General features: G+C 39.2%; 1 protein-coding gene and 1 non-coding gene across 10 annotated transcripts in view; one reads left to right on the forward strand and one right to left on the reverse strand.

Moving 5' to 3' along the window:
• The window catches only part of OSBPL9 (oxysterol binding protein like 9), a 135489-nt gene that overhangs the window by 51987 nt on the left and 60784 nt on the right, over positions 1–22718 (reverse strand). For 3 of the 9 annotated variants that reach the window (XM_007535154.3, XM_060205902.1, XM_016193445.2), the window contains 2 exons: positions 16160–16236; positions 199–267 (listed from right to left, as the gene is read on the reverse strand). In XM_007535154.3, the coding sequence (XP_007535216.2) occupies positions 199–267; positions 16160–16236 (146 nt within the window). Of the gene's footprint in view, positions 1–198; positions 268–10536; positions 10836–16159; positions 16237–22718 lie in introns of those variants that run through there. The other 6 variants (XM_007535155.2, XM_007535156.3, XM_007535157.2 and 3 more) reach the window with 3 other exon arrangements.
• Positions 8188–8294, forward strand: LOC132532481 (U6 spliceosomal RNA). The gene has a single exon (XR_009544436.1). It is a non-coding gene; the product is annotated as a U6 spliceosomal RNA (small nuclear RNA).

The raw sequence follows: 22718 nt of genomic DNA on the forward strand, positions 1-22718 counted from the left end.
GATGATTTAAAAAATAAATAAATAAAAATACACTCCATAATCAAAATAATGACAACATTGCAGAACTGTCCGTCTGGTTAAATGTGAGAATGTTTAGAAAGTTTATGTCCAAATTAGCAATTTGAGATGACATGCATCACAGATATGCTTTCATCCAATTAAAGAAGTATAGGGCATACTTACAATTGAATCACTTACAATTATTTTTGAAAATTCAAGAACTGGAGAGATACCAGAAGACTGGAAAAAAGCAAGTGTGGTACTGATCTTCCATAAAGATAAGGAAAAGAGAGAATAGAAAGTTACCATGCTGTGCGTCTGGACATCAATAGTTACGTAAAGGAATACAGAGAAAAATCTGTAACTATACAGAGGATAAGCAGGTCATGAGCAGCAAGAGAAAAGTTAAAAAACAAATAAATAAAAGACCATGCTATGCCAAACTTTGTGGCTTTTCTGTCCCTTGGAAATCTGTAATCATAGTTTTTGGAGACATCATACCATTTTGCCCCCCTATTAACTTAGAAATTTGCTTAATAATGAGGGTGGCAATATTTAAAGAAACAGAAATAGAGTTAAAGTCATAGTTCTATGTGAAGTAAACTACTGTAATTTCCTTGATTACTGAAAAAAATGGTAACATTCACAATCTCTGTTGCTTCTGTGGTTTTACTATTTCAACTAAAGGAAGAATAAGACAAAAGTATAGGGAAGTTCAAACCCATGAATTTTCCCCTACTTATAGTAGTAAAGGATACTGAGCTATCAATCCACCTGGAGTGAAGATTATCAGTTCAAATTTTTCCATAAAATTACTCCTCCACTGTACCTTCAGGAAAGTATTTTATTTTTTCATTTGACAAGACAGAGAGAAATTGAGAGAGTGGGAGACAGAGAGAGAATAAGAGAGACACCTGCAACACTGCTTCACCACTTGAGACACTCCCCCGACCCATAGATGGGGAAGAGGGCTTGAACCCTGGTTCCTGAAATACTTTCTTTTAAATCAATGCCCTAATAACCCAAGGCCCCTTAATCACCATGTTAGCTATTTTACCAACAACTGCTAGGTACGCCAAAAAACAAACAAAAAGGGCCCTTTTATAAAAGGAAAGTCTTCTTTGTGCTTCTAAAGCAGTTTCTGTAGTTTGTATTTTTAATTTGTTGCCACCAAGGTTATCTCTCTTAATTCAAGTGGGTCATATAAAGAGGTTACTGTGAGAACTAATCTAATCTCTGAAGTTCACAAATAGGATGATCATGTATTCAAGTTTACCACAATAATTCCTGTGTATGCCTAACATCTAAGCATAATTAAAAGTAACCTCTGTGATCTCAAAAGTGTCCAGTATGAATAATTGATATATAGTCACTGTCTCTATAAAGAATGTAACTACATTTAAAGATATATCTACAAAGCATACAAAAAATTGTCTTAGATGCTTTAGAATGTAGCAAATTGCATTTTAAAAATATTTAAAATGAAACATGAATTAAAGTGTCTGAAAGTAGAAAGCAAACAAGAGAAATATAAAGAACCAGGATTCAAGATATTTAACATTTACTGAGCGCTTACCTTATGCTAGGTAAGTAGAGATAAGTAGCACAGAACAAACATTTTAAGTTATTTTACTTACACATCACACCCTTCTGAAACAAAATATGTAAGACACACACAACTGAGATTTGAAACAAGACCTCTTAGTTTTTACTTGATATGATCATGTTTGCTTTTTTTCATAAGCATGCATTTATTTAAATTCAAAAATTTTATGCAAATAAGCATTTGAAACTGTACACTATAAATATTTTTAAAATGTTTAACTTCTAGCATGCCAAATCACACATTTTTTTCTTAAACTAGCTACAAAATCTAAACATGCTACAAAATAAATCTAAGAAGGTTGAAGCTACTCAGATTTACCTTTCCAAACAAAAGGAAATATAGTATATACACAATCATTTACAACTAAGGCAGAGACTATGAAAAAAAGCATTTAAAAATTAGCAGTCATAAAAAAAACTAGCAATCATCACATACTTATACTATAGCTGACACTGAAAAGTAAAATCACTCAGAATACCTAGGTTTTTTTCCCCACGCACTTCTTGTTAAAACATGATCATGACTTTACAGTCAAGAAAATATTTATAAAAAACAAAACACCTATTACATCACCACTACACTAACAAAGCACTGTATGACCATGTAGTCTTGGCAGTCAACTACAGGTTTCTTCAGACACCAGTTAGTCAAACTATTTGCTCTTAAAAGTTAAGTCAAGTGGTGGGGAGATAGCATAATGGTTTTGAAAAAGATTTTCATGCCTGCGGTTCTTAGGTCCCAGGTTCAATCCTCAGCACCACCATAAAAGAACTGAGTAGTGCCCTGGCCTTTCTGTATCTCTCATTAAAACAAATCATACTTAAAAAAAATAATTTTTTTTTAAAAAGTCAAGTCATTCTAGGATTTAATATGTGCTGAGTGGCTTAGGATGGACAGGAAAACAAACAAATGCCATGCTCCCCCTCCCCAGTCTCAAATTACTTCCTGCCACTTGGCTTTACAAAATTTTGGAAAAGAAACCATCTGTGTTTTAAAATTATTTAATTTTACCAGAAGATTGTTTAGCTCCAGTTTATGGTGGTTCTGGGGACTGAATTGGAGACCTCTCTGGTGGCTCTGACACAAAAATCTATTGTCCTGCGATGGCACTATCTCCCAGTCCAAGTCTCCCTATTTTTAAGAACCAGCCAAACATAAAAGTTTTAAGTAAATTTCCTTTATGTGTAAGTCGAAAAATTCACTTTAAAGACATGAATCCTTCACTGAGCATCTTAGTAGTTTAGACTTTGAGATAAGTACAGAATTTTCACTAACTACAACTTGTTGACAATCTAATAATAAAATGTTTGAAAAAAGCAAAACTGAAAATCAATTTCCTAGGGAAACTAAAGGGTTAAATTATTAATAGATAAGCCAAAAGATAATTAGTGCTAAATAAAACTTCTGAACTCGCACAAACCAAACAAGCAAACTGTAAGAATAAAAGCTCAAAACGAAATATAACAGATTTTATAATTCGTTTGCCATTTCTCCCTTAAGAGCAAGTTGTGGTATATATATACAATGGAATACTACTCAGCTGTAAAAAATGGTGACTTCACCGTTTTCAGCCGATCTTGAATGGACCTTGAAAAAATCATGTTGAGTGAAATAAGTCAGAAACAGAAGGATGAATATGGGATGATCTCACTCTCAGGCTGAAGTTGAAAAACAAGATTAGAAAAGAAAACACAAGTCGAACCTGAAATGGAATTGGAGTATTACACCAAAGTAAAAGACTCTGGGGTGGGTGGGTGGGGAGAATACAGGTCCATGAAAGATGATGAATGACATAGTGGGGGCTGTATTGTTAAATGGGAATCTGGGGAATGTTATGCATGTACAAACTATTGTATTTACTGTTGAATGTAAAGCATTAATTCCCCAATAAAGAAATAATTATTTTTTTAAAAAAATTAATTAATTAATTTAAAAAAAAAGTATAGTATAGTTTTCATTTACCCTAATTTAATTGTTGTCAAAAATCTATCAAGATGGTCTAAATTATCTTGAGACAGTATGCCCATGAGAAGGCTTTTATCTTACTGTATTTCACAGCTTGCAGAAAATGCACAATAAAATTTCTCTTAAAAAGTGAAAAATCTGTGTGTTAAAATTTAAACAAAGAACTAGAAGATCTTGCAGAATATAAATCACAATACTTAAAATCACCAGTGGAGGTAAATAGCATCTTGGTTTATATAAAGAGACTCTCAGGCCTGAGGCTACAAAATCCTAGGTTTAATCCCCCACACCACCATAAGTCAGAGCTGAGCAATGCTCTGGTAAATTAAAAATAAAAATAATGATCACTGATAACACATTTCATTTTTCTTAATGATTTGGTATATCACAGGTATGACTGTCACGTTCTTAAAAGCTAGTTAAGGTGGCCGGGCTGTGGTGCACCCCATTAACTACACATATCACCATGCACCAAGGACTTGGGTTTGAGCCCCCTCTCCCCACCTGCAGGGGGGATGCTTCAGGAATGGTGAAGTAGGTCTGTAGGTGTCTATCTTCCTCTGTATCTGCCCTCCCCTCTCAATTTCTCTCTGTCCTGTCAAATAAAATAGTAAGAAGAAAAAAAAAAAGAAAGAAAGAAAATGGCCACCAGGAGCAGGGGATTCATTGCTGGCACCAAGCCCCAGCGATAAATCAGGTGGCAATAAAATAAATCTTACAAAGAAACTTTTAAACACACTAGGCTTACAATTTATAGTTAAAATAATGATTTATTCATTGGGCATTTCTTATGACTATGCAGTGTACTATATACATTGGTGATGCCAAGATGAAGCAGATATAGATAGCCCCTGCCCAAACAGTTTTAGATAAACATCTGCATACAAATAAATGACCCAAGCATGGGGAGGGGAGAAGAGAGAGAGACTGATTTATGAGAAAGTAAGGATTTAGAGGAGAAAGTTGAGGATGAGAGAGGCTTCAGAGAATAATAGAGTGCAAATTTTGGACAGATACAGAGGAAAAAAAACAGAACACCTGGGGAAAGAAATGGTATTATTAAATGGAATGTTTTTTAAAATTTATTTCTTTATTGGGGAATTAGTGTTTTACATTCAAGAGTAAATACAATAGTTTGTACATGCATAACACTCCCCAGTTTCCCACCTAACAATACAACCCCCACTATGTCATTTATCATCCTTCATGGACCTGTATTCTCCCCACCCACCCACCCCAGAGTCTTTTACTTTGGTGCGATATGCCAATTCAAATGGAATGTTTTAATTTTTCTTTAAGGAAATGACTAGAGAACTAAGGGTAGTATTAAGAAAACTAACAAGCAATGTTGATATACCCAGGTATTAGGGAGAGCAGGAAGCCTCTCTCACCCCAAGCATGAAGGAATACAGTCAGAGGACCTATACAAAGGACACTCTAGTACTAGCAGACACTGCCTGCTAGAAATCTACCAAAGCAAAGAAGGAGCAAGAGGATAAATATCTACAGTGACCTCCCCCCCAAGCCCTACTCCCCTTACATCTTTTGTGGCTGCCTCCACTAGCTAAACTCAACCTGAAGTCAGAGGATAAAGGAACCCAAATACCCCCAAGCTATAAAGGTCAGGTTCCTGGAGCAGAGAACAGAGAATGGCAAAGAATGAATCTTCAGGAAGGTGGAAAATTACCATGAAAAGCATATTTCTAGATTCAGTATAAGCACAAAGAGAGGCTGGAAAAATAAAAAGAGGTCAAATGAGGAACACTATTGTGTTTAATCTAAATGAAAACCAAAATTAGTGACTGAACTGGAAAAAGAACTGGGGGTCCAGGGGGTGAGGTAAGCAATGGATAGAGAAGCTCCAGAGCAGCACCCGTCTTCTCTAAAGATAGTAAGAGAGCAAGAACTGCAGGGGGTGGGGGTGAAGGGGGGTACAGTGAATAAAAGCACAGGGTCCTCAAACATAAGGTCCCCAGCATGACATATGCCAAAGTGATGCTCTGAGAGCACTCTCTCTGGGTTCGAAAGCACTCACTTTCTTACTCTCTCTCTCAAAAATAAAACAAATCTTAAAAAAAAAAAATCTTAGGGTTCTAGTCCTGGTTTTTCTAGTCTCTAAACACGTGACCTTGAATAAATGATCTGACTTCTGTGTTTACTGACTTGATGCTTCTCTGGACTGCTTCCTCCATTAGATAAATAGGCAGAGTTTGAATTAGAACCTTCCAGTTCTGGGATTCTGTGAAGTAAATATTTTCAGGGGAGTATTCAGTTCTGGGGAGAAAATACTTAATTTCATTTTAAAAAAAGATAGTAAAAACTTACAGGTTCCAAACACAGCCAAGTCTTCTATGGTATAACAAAGAATGCTAAAACACTATCATTTAGGGGGGTCGGGAGATAGTGCAGAGGGTTAAACGCACATGGTGCGAAGCACAATGACCAGCATAAGGATCCCAATTCGAGCCCCCAGCTTTCCACCTGCAGGGGGGGTCACTTCATAAGTGGTGAAGCAGGTCTGCAGGTATCTATCTTTCTCTCCCCCCTCTCTGTCATCTCTCTCCATTTCTCTCTGTCCTATCCAACAACGACACTGGTAACAATAATAAGAATAACCACAACAATGATTAAAAGGGGGGGGGGCAACAAAAGGAAAAAATAGCCTCCAGGAGCAGTGGATTACTGGTGAAGGCACTGAGTCCCAGCAATAACCCTGGAGGCAAATAAATAAATAAATAACACCATCATTTAGTGTAACCTTGAAACTGAGAAAAACTAATGTACCCAGATTTAAATATGCTCTGGAATGCAGAGAATGCAAAGAAACAACTGAGTAAGCAGAATAACTTGGCTGAAGTGGCTTATTTTGGAAAAAACAAATTAAGTTACTTGGTTAATACAGCAAAGAAGCAAGGTTTCTAAAGGTGTTTCCAAAAATAAAACTTCAATGTGGGGAAGGCTATTAAGTTCTTCCCACCTCTCACATACATACTGCTTTCATTATCATTCATTCACTATACAAATTATCTACTGAAAATGTATTATAATCCCTCTCATAGTCTTCAAAAGATATATTTAAGAATAATATTGTTCATAGCAAATATGGTCACTACCTAACCTTCTGGAATAAGCTCAAACTTCAAGCCATCCAAGTGATGTCCTTGACATCTCTAGTCTCCTTTTCCTAATATCACCACAGGAACAATTTGTTACTACTGTCATCTTAGTCTGTGGGGCTGGGGAGACAGTATGCTGGGAACTCTTAACTTATTATAACACTATTTCTTTTTTTAAAATTTTTTTATTATCTTTATTTATTGGATAGAGACAGCCAGAAATCAAGGGGCGATAGAAAGGGAGAGAGACAGAGAGACACCTGCAGCACTGCTTCACCACTCGCAAAGATTTCCCCAGCAGGTGGGGACTGGGGGCTCAAACCTGGGTCCTTGCGCATTATAATATGTGCGCTCAACCAGGTGTGCCATCACCTGGTCCCTTATAGCACTATTTCTAACACTTTCTCCAATCCTGTATCGCCTGTGTGGAAGCAAACAGAAAGACTAGTGGCATGATATATTTATAATTCACATACATAAAATTAGGCCCAGAAAAACCAATTCAAAGGTTTACATACTTATGGAATGATATCAGCCACAATTTCAACCATTTAACAAGTATTCACTGAGAACCTACTACATGCCACACACTAGGCTAGAAACAAAGGCTTAGAAAAACAAATAAGGACTTCTGAGACATACACACACACACACACACACACAAACACAAACACACACATATATATGATGAGAGCAAAACAAATAAACAAAAACCCATAACCTAGGAAAAGGTACTATTCAAGAGATATTTAACAAGGCCCTGCAGTATACAAAGCACAATAGTAACTTTTTTTTTTTGCCTCCAGGGTTATTGCTGGGGCTCCGGTGCCTACTAATCCACTGCTCCTGGAGGCTATTTTTCCCATTTTTGTTGCTGTTGTTGTTATTGCTGTTGGATAGGACAGAGAGAAATGGGAAGAGAGGAGGGGAAGGCAGAGAGGGGAAGAGAAAGACAGACACCACCTGCAGACCTGCTTCACTGATTGTGAAGCATGTCCCCTGCAGCTGGTTCCGGGGACTCAAAATGGGAGCCTCACGCTGGTGCTTACATATCGCACTGCCACCCAGCTCCCACAACAGTAACTTTTAATCACTGCCTGAAGACACAAGAAAAAGTGACACATAAGCGGTGTGTGTGTGTGTGTGTGTGTGTGTGTAAAATGCTATAAGAAGCTGTGACATGTCAAAAAACCTTAATAGTTCATAGTGCTGAAGCGAGTACCTTGGGTAGAATATATAGAGCTGAATCAAGAGTCAGAGACCAATTAGAACTAGGTTATGAAGGGCCTTCAAGAGCACAGCAGGCCATTAGACTTGGGCAAGAGTGAACCAGAAACATTGATGCATGGAGGTGTCTTAGATGGATTTGGTTTTAGATGGCTGAGTAAATAGAATGTTTGCAAATCTTAGAGGGGCTAAGAGCAAACACTTTATCATGCATGAGGACCTGGGTTCGAAGCTCCAGCACCACATGAGAGGACCATGCAAAGTGTTGCTTTGGTGCTTGCTTCAGCAGCACATATACTAAAATTGTAATGATACAGAGAAGATTAGCACGGCCCCTGCACAAGGATGACATGCAAATTCGTGAAGCATTCCATATTTATTAAAAAAAAAAAAAAAAAAAGAAAAAGTGTTGATTTGCCATGAGAGCTCACCTTCTCTTACTGGGTAAGGTGGCAAACGCTAGAAGAAGAAGAACTGGGTAAGGTGGAATTGTGCAGGCACAAATCCCAGCAGTCAAGAAAACAGTGATAGGGAGTCCAGCGGTAGCGCAGCGGGTTAAGCGCACATGGTGCGAAGTGCAAGGATCTATGTAAGGATCCTGGTTCAACCCCGAGATCCCCACCTGCAGGGGAGTCGCTTCACAAGTGGTGAAGCAGGTCTGCAGGTGTCTTTCTTTCCCCCTTTGTCTTCCCCTCCTCTCTCCATTTCTCTCTGTCCTATCCAGCAATGATGTCAACAATAATAACTACAACAATAAAACAAGGGCAACAAAAGGGAATACATTTTTTAAAATCTTTAAAAAAAAAAAAGGATAAAATAATATTATACTGGGAGTCGGGCTGTAGCGCAGCGGGTTAAGCGCAGGTGGCGCAAAGCACAAGGACCGGCATAAGGATCCCGGTTCAAACCCCGGCTCCCCACCTGCAGGGGAGTCGCTTCACAGGCGGTGAAGCAGGTCTGCAGGTGTCTATCTTTCTCTCCTCCTGTCTTCCCCTCCTCTCGCCATTTCTCTCTGTCCTATCCAACAACGACAACAACAATAATAACTACAACAATAAAACAACAAGGGTAACAAAAGGGAATAAATAAAATTAAATTAAAATTAAAAAAAAATTAAAAAAAAAAAGAATGTTATACTGCACAAGGACCCAGGTTCAAGCCCCTGGTTCCCACCTGTAGGGGGAAGGTTCACAAGTGGTGAAACAAGACTGCAGGTGCCTCTCTGTCTCACCTTAGCTTCCCTTCCTCTCAGTTTCTGGGTGTCTCTATCCAACAACAACAAAAAAGATAATAAATATTTTTTAAAATTGATTTAAATTAAGAAAATAAAAGACCCACCCACTGTTAGATTTTCCACTTAGCAGAAAATGGTGGTATCACAGTGCCCATTTATGTCTGAATGCAACAAAGCTTCAATTCCCTGACAATCCCCATACTAGCATAGAGTTCAAGTTAAGAACAAATATCTTTGTATACGAAAAAAAAAAAAATCTAATATCTAGAATTTTAGAACTGTCAAAATGGGTATGACCCATAGTTTTTACAACCTAGTATTTATTAAGACATTATACTCCAAGTATAGTGTTTCTTCTGTGGAAATTAAATTTAGCACACTTTGGAAACAGAACTATCTTCTCTATTGTCTTTTTATTTACCATTTTAGCTCTCAGCCGAAAAATCTTTTTTTGTGGTATTTTATCTTCCCTGGTAAAATGATATGGTGCCTTAATTAGTTGTTTCTTGCTAGGGTGCACAAAAAGTTAAAGCGAAAGAGATGTAAACACTCTTCATTAAAGGACTTCATCACTTACAGGCAATGCTCTTAGAAATGATTCCCAAATAATTTAGAAGTTTACCATTTAGAAGTTCACTACAAAAGCTCTTAAAACTTCAACTATTCTAAGATCTCACAAAGCTCTCCCCACTGGAAAATAGGATAAGTAATTACTTGTTTCATACTTCCTGAACGCAACTAAAAGTAGTTTCATTAACAAGAAAAACTAAATGTTACTCCAATTTAAAAGAGTATAAATGCCACAAAAATTTCATGACTCAAACATGCTTGTGAGTCTAGTCATTATACTCAACTTCCCAAAACTAGCCTGGACTGAGAACCTAAATCTTTCCCTTCTGTTTTTATGTAACCTCCCTGTGACTTAAGTTTCCTATATTTTCGAAGAAGTTACCCCAATGACATAAAACCACTTTCCTTCCCACCTACAAACACACAAATAGTAATATCCATAATTATTACATACAAAAATGCCAGGTGAGAAAAGAAGACTGTCAAAAATAGAACATCAACAAAAATGTTTGGTCTGTGAGTGGAGATTCTATCAGTAGGCAACTAGTCAACATTAAGCTTTCATGCTTAAAAAAAAAAAATTTAACTTGTGTATTTAAACAAATGCTCAGACAGCTTTCAAAAGGAAAATAGGGTTTCACTAAATAATAATAATAGTAGTAATAATAATAGACTCAAAAAAGGAGGAAAGCTGACTTCAACATTTGGGGTGGAGACAAATGACCTTTTGGTGTTGCAGGGGACCCTAAGCTCTACTTTCACGCCGGGCTCCTAGACGCGCTCCCCACAGAGGCCTGGGCGCCGAGTGTCCTACTCACCCCAGAGGGCGACCGGAAGGAGGCTGGGAGAGCAGCACATTTGCGCTCGGCCGCCCCAGGCCGGCAGCGGGGATCCCGGGGACTCAAAGGTGGGGGCCGGCCCCTCAGGGTCTACTCACTCCGCAAGTGGCCAGCAAGAAAGCCATTCGCCAAGGCCCCCAGCCCTCTGTTCCTCCAGGGCAGGGAGCCGGGGAGACCTCTTCTAAGCACCCCTATTTCCTCCCCACTGGGTTGGGTCCCCAGGCTGAGGAGCAGCAGTTCAGCCAGACCCAGCGGGTCCCCTGGGACATCCCTTCTGCCCCGCCCCCCCACCTTAAAGCCATCCTGATTGGCTGACCCTGCCGGCTCCTGGCAAAGAGACCTCTGGCGATTGGCCATGGGTCACCTGCTGTAGGGGAGGTGGGAGGCAGACGATTGGCGGTTGGGCCAAAGGGGGGGTAGTAGGGAGCTGGAGGGAGTCACTACTACCAGTGGAGGGGTCATCCTAGCGAGCTGGCAGAGGGTGGACCCCTTCCCCGCGCTCCCCCCAAACCCCCTCCTACCTCCTGTGTGGACTCCAGGCTCACAAGGAAATGGGGCTTTAGCCCCCCGCCAGTCCCTAGGCTGCAAGGAAGCAGGGCCACCGCCCCTCTAGGTCAGTGCCAAGCCCAGAAAAGGGCCACAGGGCTCGGGCTTCGGGGATTCCCATTGGGTGGCACCCGGGAAGGACGGGCTTATACACAGAAATGTGCATCACCACACCCACCCGCTTCTAGCCCAATATTTAGGCAGTTTTGGAGTCAAATTTCGTCCAGATTACAGCTTTTGCTTACTTCCGGAAAGTTGTTTGTAGAGAATGGAGGGGCGGGAAGTGGAGAAAAGGGGAAGGAGTAAGAAGATACAGTAATAAACAAAAGCGTGGGTGCATGTTTTGTTAATCCAGTGAAGCATGGGGGCCTGATGTTGTGCCACAGCTGTATAAGGAATGTAGGTAGTTTTGTGAAATTGCTTAAGAATCTAACTGTATAACTTCAAATTAGAGGGAAGTTTTGGTTTGGGATTTAGGGGTTTAATGGTTTATAGTATAGCTGTAAGGATGTATTTCTCTATTAGCTGAACAGACAGCTCTCTAGGCTGAGTGGGAGGGGGAAGGCTATACCTCTAATTCTATGTACTGCACTGCTTGACCCTACAATAGACATAATCCTTACTTTAGTTCTTTCATGTACTTATACATTATTTCCCTACCTACTAGACATACCCAAGTATTCTACAAAGACTGCATTTAATAGTATCTATACAAGTATTAAGTCTTCATCTAACAAAGTCCCATCATCAACATCATCAGGGGTAAATATTAAATTGTTTGAAAGCCTAATGCTTTGTCATTTTTGACAGGGTACTCTAAACAGTTCTTGATTATTTGTTGGATAGAGACAGTCATAAATCGAGAGAGGAGGTGGAGATAGAGAGACAGAGAGACACCTTCAGCCCTGCTTCACCACTAACAAAGCTTTCCCCCTGCAGATGGGGACCATGGGCTCAAACCTGAGTCCCTGTGCATTGTACCATGTGAGGCACCACCCGGCCCCTACACGCAGTTCTAGTAGAAATTCAATAGAATGAATTATGTTTGATTGGTATACTTAAGGGCAGTCGAATATTTTATGACATCCTTAATGTTGAATATTCATTTGCATATATAATTGCATTCTATTGACAGATGCATCTTTAAAGATGTCACTGCCAAGATCCAAAGTCTATCTTTTTTTACCATTTCATAATCAGTTAACTATTTATTATAGACATATAGTTTCCATTTTCCTAATTGTAGCATCAAGTTACTATGCAAAAAAAAAGGATGGCACCTGGGGGCTAGGCAGTGGCACTCCCAACAGAACTAGCACATTACTATGAAAAGGACCCAGGTTCAAGCCCAGAGTCCCTACTGCAAGGGGACAAAGTTTCACGAGTGGTAAAGTAGTAGTGCTACAGGTGTCTCTCCCTATTTTCCTCTTCCCTCTCAGTTTCTCTGTCTCTATACAGATAAATAATTTTTTAAAGAAGAATGGCACATTTTATATCAAGAAGATGTAGGACTCCTATGCAAATTGGTAACTCAAGTATTCTTTTTTTTAATTCCCTTTTGTTGCCCTTGTTGTTTTTTCTATTGTTGTAGTTATTATTGTCATCGTTGTTTGATAGGACAGAGAGAAATGGAGAGAGGAGAGGAAGACAGAGAGGAGGAGAGAAAGATAGATGACACCTGCAGACCAACAGGTAGGGAGCTGGGGGCTTGAACCCGGATCCTTAGACCAGTCCTTGCTCTTTGTACCACATGCGCTTAACCCACTGTGCTAACTGCCCAACTCCCAGTAACTTAAGTATTTTTTTAAATATTTATTTAATTTATTTATTCCCTTTTGTTGCCCTTGTTTCTTTTTTTTATTGTTGTAGTTATTGTTGTTGTCGTTGTTGGATAGGACAGAGAGAAATGGAGAGAGGAGGGGAAGACAGAGAGGAGGAGAGAAAGATAGACACCTGCAGACCTGCTTCACCGCCTGTGAAGCGACTCCCCTGCAGGTGGGGAGCCGGGGTTCGAACCGGGATCCTTATGCCGGTCCTTGTGCTTTGCGCCACCTGCGCTTAACCCACTGCGCTACAGCCCGACTCCCAACTTAAGTATTCTCAAAGAAATCAAAAACGTGTCTCAAAGGACAGTTACATGACCAATACATTAAATCCTATGTGACAACCAATGAATCAAAAGGATCTTCAATACTTATCTTTGTGTATATATGACTAATGCTATTATGTGATTTAATTAAACAATTGCTTGTTTGGTTTTTCTTCAAGATAAATAAATATGGTGATAAAGAATAAAAAGAGAACTGGGTGGTAGCATAGTGGGTTAAGTGCAGGTTGTGCAAAGCACAAAGATTAGCATAAGGATCCCAGTTTGAGCCCCTGGCTCCCCACCTGCAGGAAGTCGCTTCACAAGAGGTGAAGGAGGTCTGCAGGTGTCTGTCTTTCTCTCCCCCATCTTCCCCTCCTCTCTCTATTTCTCTCTGTCCTATCCAATAACGTCATCAATAACAACAACAGTAATAACTACAACAGTAATTAAAAAAACAAAACAGACAACAAAGGGGAATAAAGAAAGAAAGAAACATAAAAGAATAAAAAATAAAGCAAAGTGTAGGAGCGTGTCCCCCCCCCCCGCTTCTCCTTCCTCAAAAAAAGGGGAAGAAAAATAATAATTTCTAAAAGACTTTCCACAAAAACACCAGACATTTCTGACTACTAAAGCAATAACCTTTATCTATAAAAAGGATCATCAGCTCTTAATCATTTCCTGAGAATTCAAAATAGACAAGACTAGTACAACAGAAATTATTAAAACAAACAAACCTAGGATTCTAAATTCTATATTCAGAGCAGAAATTCATCTGCACTCAGTAATAACAGTGACAGTGGCAACAGGCTTAGGGGAATTTTGCTCTGTTGTAGGAAACCCAAGTAACCAACTACTTCTCCATACTGTATCAGTGGGAGAGGTGAAACCACTGTGTTGCAATCGTTTCCTTTGGGAAATAAAGGGTTTCAAGGGAGAAAAACAAAGCAAGATAGAAAAAAAAAAAATCTAACAAAGTCAGGGAAACAGTAAGACATTCATAACATATTTTACACACTGTGAAGTTGAAATGTATATTCGAAAGCTAATCTTGGGAGGTTGGGCAGTGGCACACTTGGCAAAGTACATACCTTACTGTGCACTTGGGCCACAGTTCAAGCCCTGGGGCAAAGGAGATTCATAAGCCACGCAGTGAAGTATCTCTACATCTCCCCCCCCCCATTTCTATATCAACAAATAGGAAGAAAAAATCATCTCAGGGAGTGATGGATCCATAGTGCAGACACTATGAATGATTTCCTTATCTAATCAAGTCAGCTTTTTTGTGTTTATTTGCCAATGAAACTTTGAGCATACAGACCATCTTAATTTGATTGTTTTAACTTACTGATTGAATTTTAGAAAAGTTTTCTTTTTTTTTTTTTTAAGATTTTATTTACTTATGAGAAAGACAGGAGGAGAGAGAAAGAACCAACCGGACCTCATGCTTTAGAGTCCAAAGCTTTATCACTGCGCCACCTCCTAGACCACAGTTTTGTTTGTTTCTTTGTTTTTTTAACTCTCTCTACTTACCTCTGTCCTATACCAAGAAATGACTTGATTAGACAAGGAAATCATTCATAGTGCCTGCACTATTTTTTTCTTCCTGTTTGTTGATAGAGGTAACACAAAAGAAAAGCTGCCTTCAGTATAGCAGATACCTGCTGTTTTGTCACCCAGGATCATTTTCCCCCAATTCTAACTATTAAGGAGAGGGGTGGGGAACGGAAGACAAACCACCTTCTACCCTATCAGCAATGTGCTTTCTTTTGAAACATTCTAGCTTCAGGGGTAGAGCATATGATTTTGAGATTGTGACTGGTAAAGACAGGAGAAATTACTGAAGCTATGGTGAACACCACTAATTCTATCAAATCCAGACAGAACTAGAGCTTTCTATGAACTTGGAGTTCCTACAATGAGAGGCTGAAATTACTGAACCATATTCCCAGCACCATGAAAGAATCACTCTAGATATAAAGCCAACACAAAAGGCACGGATCGGATATCTGGGTCTTTCTGACATTGTTTTAAGGCCTATTTCCAACCACATCTAAGCTAAGTTCATTTTTTTCCTTAACACATTCTAGGTATTTTCTTTCAGTTTCAACTACAAATATACTACCCAACACATATGGTAGTCACTAAATCCTTTAATAAGAAAAGTAGGTCAACTTCTCAATACATCAACCATCATGTATTATTTAAAACATTATTTATTGGGAGTCACGCAGTAGCTCAGCGGGCTAAGCGCACGTGGAACAAAGCCCAAGAACCAACTAAGCATCCCAGTTTGAGCCCCCTGTTCCCCACCTGCAGGGGAGTCACTTCACAGGTGGTGAAGCAGGTCCGCACGTGTCTCTTTCTCTCCCTCTCTGTCTTCCCCATCTCTCTATTTCTCTCTGTCCTATCTAACAACAACAATAACTACAACAACAATAAAAAACAAGGACAACAAAAGGGGAAATAAATATGATGAACATTAAAAAAATATTTATTACATGGGGTGGAGGAGAGAGAGAAAGAGAGACACCAACCAGAGGACCACTCTAGTACCTGTGGCATCAGGATTGAAAGAGGAGTCTTAGGCATACAAGTCCAATGCTCTACCAGCTGAGCTACTTCCCCAGCTTCTGGCATGCAGTATAGTCTAATTTGACTTTGGCAATAACCAATGACAAGTTTTAAACTTAAATAATGAAGACAGCTTATTTTAACAAAGCATTTCACTTTCAACATTTCTTGCAAAGTCTTGTTTCTAGGAAAAAGAATCTGATTTTGCTCTAGAGAAAGCTGAAGAAAATGACTATAACTTTGTTAGTCATAACAGTTTACTTACCACACTTTATTATAACAGTTAAAAGAATAAGCAACTCAGAAATTTTAAATTCTCATATATCATATCACAATTATTTAACATCAAAAACAGAAAACTAATGAACTACCCAGAAGTCATGTAAAGATTCTTACTTGAAGCTGAAGAGTATGTCGAAGAATTGTTTCTTCTAAGGCATGAATCCACTTCTCTCGCTCATCAGCATCACGAGCTGGAATAAAGATTATAAAAATTAAAATAAAGTAAGTTTCCATTTAAAATTGCTGACAGGGTCATCAAATAACAATTTCAACAAGGTCAGAACTTTTTTCTCATCAACAGTTTAATAAAATATTGAACAAAAAGATCTGATTGATTTGAGGATCTACTGAATATCTCCATCTCTTGCCTTTTATCTCTCTCATAAATGAATAAACAAATAATTGTGTTCAACAATAGCAGATTACAGTTTAGATATATATTCCCACTAAGAATAACTAGAAAAGTTGGAATAATCTTTTTTAAAAAAGACTTACTTATGAGGGCTGGGTGGTGATGCATCTAGTTGACCTTACAGAACTCAAGGACCAGGGTTCAAGTCCCTGGTTACCACTTGCAGTGGGGTAGCTTCATGAGTGGTGAAATAGTGCTGCATGTGTCTTTATTTATCTATCTATCTACCTATTCCTCCCCTCTCAATTTTCTGATTCTACCCTAAATTAATTTCTAAAATTATTTTTTTAAAGTTTTTAATGAGGAGAGAGAATTACAGCATGTAATGAAAGGATCAATCTAGGGACCTCATGTTTGAAGGTCCAATACTTTATCCACTGTGCCACCTCCTGGACCACTGGAATAATTATATATTTTTTGACAGCTGGGGAGATGGATGGCTCAGTGGTGGATCACAGGACTTGCACATATAGGTTCCTTGGTTTGACCCCCAGCATTGCCTGTGCTGTAGTGATTCCCTGGTTCGCTCTCTCATAACAAATACATCTTTGTAAAATTAACAATGAAAAAAAAGGTTGACTACATCACAAAACAACAGGGTAATAGATAATTACGAGGCCACGATCCAGTAGAAAGCATAACTAAAGGGTAAGTAAGTTGTTTAGGGTTATTTTCTCTTGGAGGCATTTTAAATACCAGGAGAAGGACTGTAGACTGAGCAATGTGCTTTTTATTGTTGGTGTCAATGGGGTTCATTGCTCTGGGCCAATCTTTTCAGGAAGAGATACAAACAGAGGAAGGGGAAGGGAGAGAGAGTGTGGGTGAAGGTGAAGGTCAGAGACAGAAACCATGACAACACTGAAGTTTCCCCCAGTGCTATATGGTCAAACCTGGGTAGTGTGAATTGCAAAGCAGACATTTTCCCAGGTAAGCTATCTCCTGAGCTCTGAGCATTATACTTTAAAAAAAAAAAAAAAAAACCTTGTTAGTATATGTAAGGAGGAAGTATATGATACCTTGTGTGTACTTGCTATTAAAAATTTTCTATAAACCCAAAATTACTTTACAAAATAGTTTTTTTTTTTTTTAAAGTCTTGGGTGGAGGATAGATAGCATAATGGTTATGTAAACAGACTGTCATGCCTGAGGCTCCAAAGCCCCAAGTTCAAGCCCTTGAACAGTGCTCTGGTAGGGGGAAAAAAAAAAGGCTTGTCAGGGCAAATGTTAAGAAACCAGAAGTCACCAACCCTAGAGGTTGTGTTAAATAGATCGTGATTTGAATGGAACCTCAAAACTATATTTTGGGATTAAAATTAAAACAGTTGTTCAGTATTCTGGAAACCAAGAAAAACCTTGATGCCTGAAATGGATGAAAACAACTCCGGGCTGTTAGTGCCTCCAGGCATCTAGTCAGTAAAAGCAAATTAAATATTTTCTGTCAGAAGATGTTATCTTAGTTGCTAAATTGTTTTTGTAAATAATTTTTTCAAATAAAATATCTAGCACATAAGCAAAGATAACCAATTATACAAAGGTCACAAAAGTACACACAAATGAAAATGAGGAAAGAAAAAAAAACAGCTGAGAGGTAGCTCAATGTTAGAGAATAGAACATACTTGCCTGAGGTCTCAGATGCCCCAGGTCTAAAACTCAATACCACCATATACAGAACCGAGTGGACTCTAGCCCCTCAATCTCTTCCTCACAAAACTAAATAAATAAATCTAAAAAAGATTGAAAGATTGAGCTCCAGATATTTGAACAAATAATACCATACTTTAAATGTAACTACACTTAATGTAAATAATAAAAGACTTTGCTTGGGTTTGAGAAATTCTTTTATAAACAAACAGATTTGTAAATATTTGAACAAAAACATGTCTATATTCAGTTATATACTATCTAATGGCTGAAGGAAAATATTCTTCAGCAATTAAGAGGAAGTAAAATCTTTTCTTTTTGCCTCCAAGGTTATTGCTCGGGCTCAATGCCTACACTACAAATCCACTGCTCCTGGTGGACATTTTTTCTATTTTATTGGATAGGACAGAGAGAAATTGAAAGGGGAGAGGAAAACAGAGAGGGAGAGCTTGTGAAGTATCTCCCCTGTAGGTGGGGAGGGAGGAGCTCGAACCCGAGCAGGTCCTTGTGCTTAGTACTATGTGTGCTTATACAGGTGAGCCATCACCTGGTGCCCATAAATTCATTTTTATTTTTTTTAAATATTTATTTATTCCCTTTTGCTGCCTTTGTTGTTTTTATTGTTGCAGTTATTACTGTTGTTATTGATGTCATCGTTGTTGGATAGGACAGAGAGAAATGAAGAGAGGAGGGGAAGACAGAGAGGAGGAGAGAAAGATAGACACCTGCAGACCTGCTTCACCGCCTGTGAAGCGACTCCCCTGCTGGTGGGGAGCCGGGGGCTCAACCAGGATCCTTAAGCTAGTCCTTGTGTTTTGCGCCACCTTCATTTTTCTTTTAAAATCAATTATTTAGAGTAAGGCTAGAGCATCTCTCTGGTATATACAATAACAGGAATTGAACCTGGGGCCTCCTAAAGCAGTCCCCTTCTTGCAGGTACAGACTAGAGGTTGTATTTTTAAATAAAATAGACATTTCTAAAATAAAATCAAATAATACGCCCTAAAGAATGTCTCAATATATTTCAAAGAACTAAAATCATGCACAGGGCTGGAAAGACAACATAAAGCTTATGTAAAAAGACTGTCACACTTAGGCTGGAAGTATGGTTCAACTTTCCAATGCCCATATTCAGCGAGGAAGCAGTTACAGAAGCTAGACCTTCCACCTTCTGCATCCCACAATGACCTTGGGTCCATACTCCCAGAGGGATAAACAATAGGAAAGCTATCAGGGGAGGGGATGGGATACGGAGTTCTAGTGGTGATAACTGTGTGGAGTTGTGCCCCTCTTATCCTATGGTCTTGTCAATATTTCCATTTTATTTTATTTTATTATTATTATTTTTTTTGTGTGTGTGTTTTTATGCAGTGCTGGTGCTCTACTGCTCTTTGTTGTTGGATAGGACAGAGAGAAATGGAGAGAGGAGGGGAAGACAGAGAGAGAGGGGAGAGAAAGATAGACACCTGCAGACCTGCTTCACCGCCTGTGAAGCGACTCCCCTGCAGGTGGGGAGCCGGGGGCTCGAACCGGGATCCTTACGCCGGTCCCTGCGCTTTGCGCCACATGCGCTTAACCCACTGCGCCACCGCCCGACTCCCAATATTTCCATTTTATAAATAAAAATTAAAAGAAAAAAATAAGTAATGATAAAAAAAAAAAAGACTTGTCATGCTTGAGGCTACAAGGTCCCAGGTTTAACCTCTAACACCACTTCAAGCTAGAGTTGAGCAGAAAATAAAATAAAAGTAAAATAAATTTTAAAACCAGGTGCTGTATAAGTATAGTGAAACTTGTTAAAATCAGTCATAAAAGCATAAAGTAGAAAATAAATGTTTAGGGAGTCAGGCTGTAGCACACCGGGTTAAGTACACATGGCGCAAAGTGCAAGGACCAGCGTAAGGATCCTGGTTCGAGCCCCTAGCTCCCCACCTGCAGGTGAGTCACTTCACAGGCGGTGAAGCAGGTCTGCAGGTGTCTGCCTCTCTCCCCCCCTCCCGTCTTCCCCTCTTCTCTCCATTTCTCTCTGTCCTGACAATGACAATATCAACAATAATAACTACAACAATAAAAAATTAATTAATTAAAAATTTTTTTAAAAGAAAAGAAATGTTTAGAGAGCTGAGCCCCCGCTCCCAAACTGCAGGGGGTGGGTTGGATCTTCCTCTCATTTTGTATACATTTGGCCAAATCACAGAAATAGAATTTGACTTTACCCTCTAATGCCTTTATTCCCAGGGTTCAGTCCCAGAGCCCATACTGCATTTGGGTGTTTGTTGATTTTGGCCTTTACATTACCTTTTTTGGTGAATATTTATCAGTTAATTTGTAGACTATATCTCAGGTTGGTCTTATGTTTTGTCATGATATACATTTTTGGCAAGAATACTTAGATGTAGGGCTGGGTAGTGGCGTATCTGGTTGAATACACATATTACAGTATTTCCCCCAGCCCCCACCTGCAGGGGGAAAGTTTCATGAGTGGTGAAGCAGTGCTGCAGGTATCTGTCTCTCTCCATCTCTATCCCCCTCTCAATTTCTGACTGTCTCTATCCAATAACTAAATAAATAAAGATAATAGAAAATTTTTTTAACAAAGGAATACTTAGATGTGGTAGTATTACTAGACTGTACTGGGGAGTCTACGACATCAGGTCATTTATTACCGGTGGTGGTCAACATGGGTACATGTGCCCTCTACAAGGTGAGATGCCACACCCCAGGTGGCATCTTTCTTATAGCTGAGAAGTATTTCACTGTGTATGTGTGTGCATCTCCTCTCACAACTACTTATTTATCTATTAAAATTTTATTGCCACCAGAGTTATCACTAGGGCTCAGAAACTGCATGGTGAATCCAATGCTCTTGGTGGGTTCCCCCCCCCTCTTTTTTTTTTATTAGATAGGACAGAAAATTGAGAAGGGAAGGGGAGGTAGAAAGGAAGGTAAAAGGAGAGCTACCTGCAGACCTGCTTCACCATTCATAAAGCTTCCCCCTGAGATGGGGGTGGGAGGTTTGAACTGGGATTCTCTCATTTGTCTGTCATTGGGCACTTAGGCTGAGTCCATATCTCGACTATTGCAAATAGCACTGCGCTGAACAAAGGTCTCTCTCTCTCACTACCAAAATTTTTAAAATATTTATTTATTCCGTTTTGTTTCCCTTGTTATTTTATTGTTGTAGTTATTATTGTTGCTGTTATTGATGTCATCATTGTTGGACAGGACAGAGAAATGGAGATAGGAGGGGAAGACAGAGAGGGGAGAGAGAAAGACAGACACCTGCAGACCTGCTTCACTGCTTGTGAAGCGACTCCCCTGCAGGTGGGGGGCCCGGGGCTCAAACCGGGATCCCTACACAAGTCCTTGCGCTTTGCGCCACCTGTGCTTAACCTGCTGCCCTACTGCCCGACTCCCTCGCCACCAAAATTTTGCTGGGATTTAGAGTTTGCAAGATTCCACTGTCCCTGACACAGTCTTTTTTTTTTTTTTTTAACATAACATTATTTGTACATTCAATTTATGCCTAGAATTTTTTTCTTTTTTTAATACTTATTTATTCCTTTTTGTTGCCCTTGTTGTTTTATTGTTGTTGCTATTAATGCCATCATTGTTGGATAGGGCAGAGAGAAATGGAGAGAGATGGGGAAGACAGAAAGAGGAAGAGAAAGACACCTGCAGACCTCCTTTACCTCTTGTGAAGCGACTCTCCTGCAGGTGGGGAGCCAGGGGCTCGAACCAGGGTCCTTCCACCTGTCCTTGCGCTTTGCACCACGTGCGCTTAACCCGCTGCACTACCACCCGACGCCCCCTAGAATTTTTTCTATAGCAAATCAGCTCAGCTCCACCGTCCATGAAGGTTGTCTTGATACTGTCCAAACAGCTCCCATGTGTTACCTGGGTCCTCACACATGGCAAAGCACGTGCTCTGCCAGTCCACTTTTGTAAGATTTAAAAGAGAAAATCTGTATAATATCTACCACAATGCCTGACACATACTAAAATATCACAGTCATTGCTTTAACAGAAAACAAGATCCCATAGTAATGCACTAAGCAATTAGTGAAAGAAAGTAAGTAGGAAAAAGATTGCAGGCAACTCTGTCTCCAATAATGTCTGGTATACATGGAATATAAAGTGCACAGAAGGAAAAATAATAATTCAGTAAGTAAAATACGTATGTTTTTAGGACTTTATAATCTTAGTTCCTTTATTACACATCTATTCATATTTCTTACACTGTATTTATTTGAATTAGACCACAGGACAGATTTCCGAAACACCTGTTACCTCTCTATATCTGAATCACTGCTTACTTACCCGTCTGTCTTCCTACTCACACTTTCTTCTTCTTTACGACATACGACAGTTATGAATCAACTACTACCTACTTCAAAAGGAAGTGGTTAATCGCCTATGTTGTAACTGAAGTAAACAAAATTGTCCTTTATAGGCAGGAAGGTCTCCTCTCTCAAAGTTATTGTGAAATGAAAACATTACGCAAAATCTATATTTAAAAGATCAAGTGCCAAGTCCCTGTTTAAATATCCACTGAACCCTAATATGTATTAGCTACTATGCTGGAGTTAAGACATTCCATTATCTCAAGTAACTTAGTC

Source organism: Erinaceus europaeus, chromosome 13, assembly GCF_950295315.1.
Source record: "Erinaceus europaeus chromosome 13, mEriEur2.1, whole genome shotgun sequence".
Lineage (NCBI taxonomy): Eukaryota > Metazoa > Chordata > Mammalia > Eulipotyphla > Erinaceidae > Erinaceus > Erinaceus europaeus.